We start from the raw sequence: 7894 nt of genomic DNA, 5'->3' as shown, positions 1-7894 counted from the left end.
ACTACAAATGGCACACCTAGACTTGAGCATCATCAAGCCACAAGCCAAACCTGAAATAACTTATTAACAAAACAAAAGCACTATACCTATAAACAATCCCTATTGAATTCATTACGAGCATTACATTATAAAAAAGAAATAGTGAATTTACAATGTGAAGGTCCACCCCAATCAGACCACCTTTACAATACTATGTAAGATTAAAAATTTTGTGGTTTTATCTGATTTATCGGAAAACCGAAAGCCAAAGAATCAACCTCAGTTGGGCCTCAGCAGGTATGCTATATCCTTCAAAGTAAATAAGTGTATACTCTAAACAAGGATTCTATAACTTGGAATAGAATCATATATTGGGTCTTGCCAGGTTTGCTATGTTCTTCATAGTCAAGTCATATATACTCTCAATAAGGATTGTACACCCTGGAATAGAATCATAGAATGTATGTATGAATATATAATATATGCACAGTACACCATTGTTACCAAGCAAACAAGGTGTTTCTCAATTCAGTCATATAATATATGTATAATAATTAATTAATCACATATATAAATATACCATTGCCCATTGCTGTCAAAGCAAAATGATGACCCTCAATTCAATTTATCAACCAGGCTCTCTGAGCTTGTTTCCAACCACTGAACTAAGAGCGTGAAAATAGTGGCTCTCATTCGGCTCTCTTTTCCCATCAACAATATCCTTGTACTCAGACATAAGTTTATCCCATTTCTCTCTACATTGCTTCCCGTCTCGATTGATACCATGGGCACCCAAAACATCCGACAGTTCTTCCCAGAGAGCGGCTCTCCGTGTAGACAAACAAAACTTGGCCTCCATCTGTCCTCGCAATTTAATGAGTTCCACAACTTCATCCCTTTTCCAATTCCTCGACCTCTTCATAGTTTCTTGATGATTTGATGTAAAGTTCTTCATGTTTTGTGCAGAAGAAGAAGGGCCTGGTACCTCTTCTACTCCTCTGACCCCATCCCCAACGAGTTTTTGTGCCAACATTATCATCACATTGTTAAACATCCGGCTTTGAGCCCTTTCTTCTGCCTTCCATTTCTCTTCCCTCTCCTGTCGAACTTCCTCCCTCTGTTGTTCCTTCTTTTCCAATGTGCCTAGAAATTCTTTGAATATCTTTTGTTGTCTAGATATCAATGTCTCCAATAGTGTTTGGATGGCCTGAAGATTCACAATATCCATGCAAGTAGGACCAATATGCTTTTTCTTGTGAAAACATCCCTCTTCCATACCCCTTATATCATCGTCTTCCTCATTATCATCTTCTTCTTCATCATGGGGATCACAATCATTTGGCATGGATGAACCTTCCTTTTCCACTTTTTTAAACATGCAACCAGCCCCCCTTTCGTTAGTATCACTTTCCTGCTGGGCAGGATTGCTATCCTTGTCCCTTCTCGATGATTTCCTTGAAAGTAAAGGATGAAGCTCTTCATAGAAAGGATTGTCTTCACGATTTTTCAACCCATCTCTTACCTCTTTGTACCCTGCCATAAGCTTCTCCCATTTGTCTCGACATTGTTGTCCATCTCGAATGAACATATCTTTTTGCAATGACTGCGCAATTTGTTCCCACAAGTCAGTTTTCCGTCCTGCCTTTGCAAACTCGGAGTCAAGGTTGATCCGGAGCCTAATGAGTTTCAAAGTCTCAAGTCTAGTCCAGTTCTTTGACCTTTTCTTGTGTTCCAACTTGCTACGTTTCTTATCCTCTTCGACATCAAGTTCAGAATCATTTGTCAAACCATTGAGAGCCCCATCCATTATAGCCATCCTGTCACGGTAGAGACCAATATAATGTGAAGGGGTTTTGAAGCTCCTCGCATATGGAACAATCAACGTACTTGGACCCAATGGCGGAAACGATGCAAGAGGGGGTACCAAGGTAGGGCTTTGCAAGGGTTCTTCTTGTATATTGTGATGGGATGGTTCCGGATACATTGAGGAAGAGTCGAGCTTTCTATGGTATATTAAAAGCTAAGTTTTGATTAATTATATACTAACAATAATTATAGTTTATATTTATCTTAATCGCTCATTCAATCTAATATTTTAGCATTACCTTATATCACATCTAATCTCTCAGATGCAAATAATAGTTTAAATGCCCCACGTGCATTTCTTACACCAAATTTCCCTTTTAGGGCATAACCAATAGAAGGTTGATGCTCCTTTTTATGAGAACCACTGCTTTCCCAGCATGAGTCTGAGATGCCTCTTACCATCTGTAATTGGAAAGAAGCCTTATTTTATAGGAACCAGAGCATCTCCTGCAATTTCAGATACAGAAATGCATATAATTGGTGACATTTTCTAGAGATCGTAACATATAGAATGTGGATGTTACCAGAAGCAAAATTCATGATAAAGAAACCCCAGCCTTAGTACTCCTAGAAATCAGGTTCTAGACATAGAAACCCTATTATACAAGTCAAATTCATGATATAGGACCTAGCACTATGAATCTAAAAATCAAATTCACAATATATAATCCTTAGTATTCTATGGATCAAATTCATCATCAAGTAGTCCCAGCCTTATGCACCTAGAGGCTAGAAGTCCATCATGATATATAATTTCCTAGCTTTCAAGATCTAGAAGCCAAACATATCGCAAGGAAATCATTGCCCTCATGCACATGGAAACTGGTTAATGATACAGAAACCTTAACCTGGACATCAAAACCATCATAGAAATCCTAGGTTGGTGCATAATATATAAAATTTAACTTTTATGCTCCCATAAATTAAATTCTATTCGTTAGAAATCCTAGAAGTCAAATTCATGACACTAAAGCTCTAATCTTAAAGTCAATAGGCTTTGCTCATACAAGTCAAATTCGTGATATATAAACCCTGGACTTCAAAGTCATAAAAGTCAGAGTCGGTACATAGAAATCCTTGCCTCGATTCCTAGAGACCACGTTCATGATATAGAAACCCTATCCTAGAGTCCTATTTCACGACATAAAAGCCTAGCTTTGATGCTCCTACAAGTTCTGATATATTCATCCTAGTTTCCATGCTTCTATAAATCGATTTCAGTTTTACTTTTCATGTTCTTAGAAGCTAAATTCATTACACATAAACTCTGGCTTGTAAATCAAACTCATTACATATAAGCCCTAGTTTTACATATTCCTATAAGTCAAATATGATATTTATACACTGTCTTTCTAGCTCCTGTAAATCAAATTCAGTATATATAAATCCTAGTACATCATGGTTCTATAAAAAGTCACATCATGATATATTTCATGTTACTAGAAGTCCAATCATGACGTGTTTCCATGATCCTAGAATCCAAATTCATGATTTAGAACCCATAATCTACAAGTCAAATAAATGATAGAGAAATCCTCCTAGAATTAAATTTCATGATAAAGAAACGCTAGAAGCCATTGTCATGATATATAAAAGGTGAAAGCATCGCGATCCTCCTATCTTTCTTGCAGAACACTCGTCAAATTAAAAACTACCAACCCTTTTTCCAACCAGTTAGAAATATTTCGGGTATTTTCCAGCATAAAAATAATAATCATCAAGATTTCAAGCGTTTTTACAAGTCAAAATCATGAAATAAAACCTAGCATTTATATATTAGAATAAATATAATTCTTTATTACTGATTTCAAGAGCACACAACAATACACAGTATTCCGTTCTTCCTGTTCTTTTTCTTTTGTTTAGGATAGAATCCACACAGAAAAAATGGAAGAAGGGAGAAAAGCAAGAGCTCACCTGTTCCATGAGTAATTCCCTGAATAAGAATCGATCGACTTGGAGGTGGAAGAACTCGAGCAGAAAGAGGCAGAGATGGAGATGAAACCCTAATTTCTCCTCCTACTGTGTAACTGCTCATCTCACATAGGGTCATCAAATAATAATAATTATTATTATTATTATTATTATTATTATTAACAATACGAGAATGCCCCTAGGTTTCCAGAATTACCCAAAATGCCCTTGTGTTCTCTCCGAAGGACCAATCAACACTCGGTCAAGCAAATAGAGAAACTAGAATGAAAGGAATTCCGACAAAAATTGATGAAACTTGACACGGTGTCGTGGCGTGGCTCGCCTAGAAGCGTAGCGTTGCGTAGACAAAAGATATCGTGAAAGTGAGGAAGGAATCACTGGGATTATGGACGGAAGAGACGAAAGAGTAGAGATAGATAAATAGTGATCAACAAGATATGACAAGATAGGATATAGAATGATATTTGAAGCAATAAAAAAGATTTATAATTATTTGATAAAAGAGTTACAAAATGATTGTGCACATCGTTGAACCTCCGAACTTTGTCTTGCAAGGTAATCGCTCTTCTCTTTCTTGATTGTAGACCATTACAATCTTCACTTCAATATTTTGATGAAGATAAGGCTCGAACCGCCTCCCTCTTGTTGAGAGTTGACCACCACGACCGCCAAGCTAGAGCTCCACGTTTATGTTAAACTTCTTCCCTTCTTTCTCTATTTTTATGGTATCTCTTATGAAATACATAATTTGATTGATATCTCATACCTATCTCCCTTTGATCTTCTCTTTCACCATTTAAATAGGTGCCCCCATGCATATGATGCATTGGAGGGCACAAGTCATGCATGTAGTGTATGAAATGCATGTGATGCATGATAAACATCTCGCTCATTTGAGCTTTTATGTATGAAACAATATATGCAATAACAATAAACATGAAAACATAATCTTAAAGAGAAAGGGCCTAGCCTAATGGTAGGTGTGTCAACTTTGGTGTATGAGGTTGTGGGTTTGAGTCTCAAAATGCTATTGAATACAACATACAGCTTTATTTTTATATCATGAAGCAAATCCTTTATGTAATATAAAGTATATATAAAGTATGCTTTATTTTATGTATATTACTAGTATAGAGTAAATGGTAAGATTTGAGAGTCATAGGGTGGGGTTATTGGTTCAAGTCCTCTCTTGTTCGTGTAATATAATATATTTATCTATATATATATATTATTTTTCTTTACATATATATAATATTATCATATGTGTTGTTAATATTATCTTTATATATAAAACATTATCAAATGTTATTTTAGTTACGTATTTATCTTATTGTAGACTTTTAATGTGAAGCTTTCGTACTTCACGACAACGGTCAATGGTAAGGAAACTTGTCGAAAAAGTATTCGTGTGTGTACCAATGAATTATACAGGAAAAGCATATGAATGTGAGGGGCAGTGTTGCCTTTTGACGGCTAACATTGCCTGTCATGAGAACGGTATTCCAAAAATTTTGCCCGTCAAATTGACGGTTTGTCAAAAAAAATGCCCTTCAAAAAGTAAATACATCGAATATTTGTACGAAACAATATATTATATCCTTCTATCCTTTGCATCTTTCCAAATTTCATGTACACGATCCCATTGTATTTCTTCAATGCGTGGCCCATTCAATGAGACTCGCATTAAATCATCTAAATGCTCTATATTCAATCGATTTCTTTTCATCTCTTTGATGAGATTTTGCTTAGAGAACCCTCTCTCACACGAAACTGTGCTAGAAGGAATAACCAAAGTAGCTTGCCATAATTTCATCAAATGAGGGAAACTATCTTGCCAATCCTTCATTTTGCAAAACATACGCCAAGCTTCATGCATAGTATAGCCTTCACAATTTAAACGTAAAGTGTCAACAAACCTATAGAGTTCCATTTCACAAGCCTTTGCATCATGTGAAATTTGAGGACATGCATTGACATCAACATTTGGCTGTAAGTGAGAAATCAAAATTCCCAACCATGTCTTTGCTTTACTATCCCTAATCACATCATCATCTGCATAATGGCATGGGCTGAATAATTTTGCTGCATTGAAGAGGCTTAAGTCAGGGAATCTTGCATTTAGTCCATCAATAACATTTTGCACATAATTTTGAGATAGTTTAATACAACTTTCAAGTGATCCATCTATAAATGGCCTCATTCCCTTAGATTTTGCAATATTGGGATTTGGATCATTTTGACTTGCTTTATCCATAGGAATTTGTTTGAAGTATAGTTCATGTCTATATGTAACGCCATCTTTATCCTCTATTTCCAAAAACCCAACTTTAGAACATCTTAAGAACTTGGATAAATACATTGTTCCATCCGCAAATGTGTCATTTCTCAAGAAAGACCTCCGCAAATTAGAAATTGTAATATCAATTTCTGCACCAATTGAAGTTACATCCAAATTCTCTTTTTGAAGTTTCAAGCTCAAGATATTCATCAAATGCAACACATCAGCCATCATACAAAAGCAAAATTGCACACTATAGATACAAGCTTTATTATACCACTCGTTTAAGTTCTCTTTCTTCCAAATAGTAAGTATTGCAGGCATTATACTCACTAGTCTTTCCATGACTTGACCACGTGACAACCAACGAATATTATGAATTTGTAATGGTCTATGAGCATCCAATTGCATTTGTTCCAAGAGCTCTAAAATTTCATGTGTCCTTTTGGTACTATTGTTAGCCCATGCATATACCTTATTTGCAATTTTTTCTACAAGAATGAGCTCAGGGATATCTTTAGATACATCTGAAATAACCAATGCTTCTCTATGAGCAATACAATGTACACCAACCAAATTTGGGATATCATTTTTCATTAATGTTAATGTTCCAATTTCACTACCAATCATTGATGATGCACCATCAGTTGCCAATCCGATCAACTTGTTCATGTTGAGGCATCGATCGCCTAATAGATGCTTAACATGTTCATATATAGTTCTACCTTTACCATTGGGAATTTTCAGCAAACCCATATATTCAGTTTGCTTAGGCCCACAACCACCACATTGCAAATATGTAACATACATAATGAGATGCAACTCTAATCCATTGTCAGTACTTTCATCTAGCATCAAAGAGTAGTATGGGGAATTTATTAGGTTTGAGCTTTGAATTTCTAGAAGATATTTCCCGAAGGCAACCAAAAATTCATATCCCCCATATCTACTAGTATAAGATATATAATCATGTTGCTTAGGCATATTAGGCACCTCTAGTAGCACAGCCAAATCACATAATTCTTGGTATGTAGCGATAGACAAATCTTTTTTTGCAATAAAGTACATGAGTTTCATTGTTGTTATGACCTTATTTTTGTTAATATCATCTAATTGTGATACATGCTTTGGGATGGACATTGCTTTCCCTTCAACATCACATATCCACTTTGATGCACATAATTTATGACCACTTGAGTTGACATGGGTCAAAATTGCATCAAGTTGCAAAGTAATGCATCCAGAACCAAGACCCCAAGGCCCAGGACTAGCGTATTTCTCACACCATGCACATTTCATTAATGTTTTGTCTCCTTGCACAATGCATCTTATCCATGGGAATTTATCTCTCCATGCTTCACGGAATTTTCTCTTAGGCTTTTCTTTAGTTATATTAGAGGAACAACTCTCTCGAGTTAAACTCTCTAAATCAGTCCCAAACATATCCATATCCTCATTTAAATCATTGTTTAGATTTATGTCATTGGTATCGTTGGGTGGTTTCCATGCAAACATCGCACTGATGGTTCGTTGGTTTTTTCTTTTAGGAGCCATAATTATTCTGAATAAGAAGAAATGGCTCATGTAAGAAAAGATCATACCATCAGTTCAAAACAATCACTAGCATCATTAAACCCATACATATTAGTTATGACCTGTTGGGCAATGAGATTTTACATGAATATAATTCCCAAACTTTTGCCCTTAAAGAGGAGAGCAATACTAGTTTTGATGGACTAGTAAAAGAATTTGGGTGGATCAGAACAACAAGGGTTTGAAGTGGAGCATCGGGAATAGGAAAAAAGTCAATGGACGAGGCTCAAACTCAGATGTTAA

General features: G+C 35.8%; 2 protein-coding genes across 2 annotated transcripts; both read right to left on the bottom strand.

Moving 5' to 3' along the window:
* Positions 1–424: 424 nt before the first annotated feature.
* Positions 425–3777, bottom strand: LOC147854342 (trihelix transcription factor GT-2-like). The gene is made up of 2 exons (XM_087331372.1): positions 3763–3777; positions 425–2292 (listed from the first exon to the last, which is right to left on the bottom strand). The coding sequence occupies exon 2, from the start codon at positions 1961–1963 to the stop codon at positions 608–610; it is 1356 nt and encodes a 451-aa protein (XP_087187498.1). The 5' UTR covers positions 1964–2292; positions 3763–3777; the 3' UTR covers positions 425–607.
* A 1594-nt stretch (positions 3778–5371) lies between these two features.
* Positions 5372–7612, bottom strand: LOC147854341 (uncharacterized). Its single transcript, XM_087331531.1, has one exon. The coding sequence runs from the start codon at positions 7610–7612 to the stop codon at positions 5372–5374; it is 2241 nt and encodes a 746-aa protein (XP_087187657.1).
* Positions 7613–7894: the final 282 nt, after the last annotated feature.

Source organism: Azolla caroliniana, unplaced genomic scaffold, assembly GCF_043228905.1.
Source record: "Azolla caroliniana isolate FFs.n. ecotype wild unplaced genomic scaffold, voAzoCaro1.0.p SCAF_15, whole genome shotgun sequence".
In the NCBI taxonomy this organism is placed as follows: Eukaryota; Viridiplantae; Streptophyta; class Polypodiopsida; order Salviniales; family Salviniaceae; genus Azolla; species Azolla caroliniana.
Note: the sequence above shows the minus strand (reverse complement) of the source record. Positions and strands in the feature narration are given on the sequence as shown.